This window comes from Loa loa (assembly GCF_000183805.2).
Source record: "Loa loa unplaced genomic scaffold supercont3.1601, whole genome shotgun sequence".
In the NCBI taxonomy this organism is placed as follows: domain Eukaryota; kingdom Metazoa; phylum Nematoda; class Chromadorea; order Rhabditida; family Onchocercidae; genus Loa; species Loa loa.
This window is the reverse complement of record NW_018109780.1, coordinates 1-1,205: the sequence shown is the minus strand read 5'-3', so window position 1 is coordinate 1,205 and position 1,205 is coordinate 1. Positions and strand designations below refer to the sequence as shown.

The 1,205-nt window shown below is 33.9% G+C and overlaps 1 protein-coding gene across 1 annotated transcript; it reads right to left on the bottom strand.

The window, feature by feature from the left end:
• Window positions 1–273: 273 nt before the first annotated feature.
• On the bottom strand, window positions 274–443 carry LOAG_15182 (hypothetical protein; the record flags this gene model as incomplete). The annotated part of the gene is made up of 1 exon (XM_003150673.1): window positions 274–443. A coding segment is annotated over one exon (170 nt), but the record flags the coding sequence as incomplete, so codon positions are not given.
• Between the last annotated feature and the right edge of the window lie 762 nt (window positions 444–1,205).

Below are 1,205 nucleotides of genomic sequence, written 5' to 3'. Positions count from 1 at the left end.
TGTGAAATCCAGCATGTTTCTGTAAAATGGCTTCAGTAGTAAGCAAGAAATAATATCCCACAAACTTACCATTTTCCAAAAAAGTTGAATAAATTTTTTGTTTTGCCCATATTTTACAACGTTGCAACAAATGATAAATCAGTAATTCTACTATTTCTGTTGGAGTAATTATGACAGCAAACAATTCGTATACGTTCCCAAGTTTCCTTTTCCACTTTTTCCCCGTTTCTCCCATATTCTTATTCAGATTGATTAATAACTTTATAATTAACTTCATCTTGGAGTAGCTCCGTCGTAGAGTAACCACAGAAGACACGCTGACCGTACAATGACGGCTATGGTAACAGGTTGCAAAGATTCGGAAAAATGCATGAATCCACCTTTTACTACTTTTTTTGCTGTCGGATGACAAGTTGTCATATGTAAAGTTTTCAGTGCAGATGCTGTAATACCGCGAAAGGGAATTTTCATAATCAGCTAATATCCCTTACATGATATAAATGTTAAGAAGTCAATCATCCCTCGTTCTACGTGTATTTTTGATATTTCATTGGGTTAGAGAGGAGGATTATAATATCTGCATTTTGTTATAAATAAATAATTGTTTGAGATTTATATTTGAAATCCAGTTTATCCGATCCGATACATATACGATGGTATTGACCTTTTGATGTGAAATCGGTGAGTTATTCAGTTCAATCCTACCCCGTAACTACCGCGTTGCGTATTTAACCATCCGCGAGGTTGAAACTGTGAATGTAACGAACATTCTCTTAATTTTTCATTTAGATATCGAACTCACAGGTATCTTCATATCCGATCTATAATTAATCAATTTTTTTTCATTAAACGGCACTTCCTTTCTACGCACTTTCTACGAAATTCCGTTTTCTTCAACAGCTGTGTGATTGTTTTCCAATTTCGTCTTCTCTTTTTTTTTTTAAACATTTTCCTGATAAATTCTGGACAACTTCTAATAATAATTTCATTTTAATCCTATAATTATTCTACAATGGATTCTATCATCTCTTTAGACATTTCTGCAACAATCATTCTACAATGAACGATCAGGATAAAGTGGCTAGACCAAAATCTTCGAATTTAACTTACTGCTTAAACTTTAATAACATACACAGGAGTAGTAAAGGTGTACTGGACATCTGGTTGTGCACACACACACACACACACACACACACACACACACA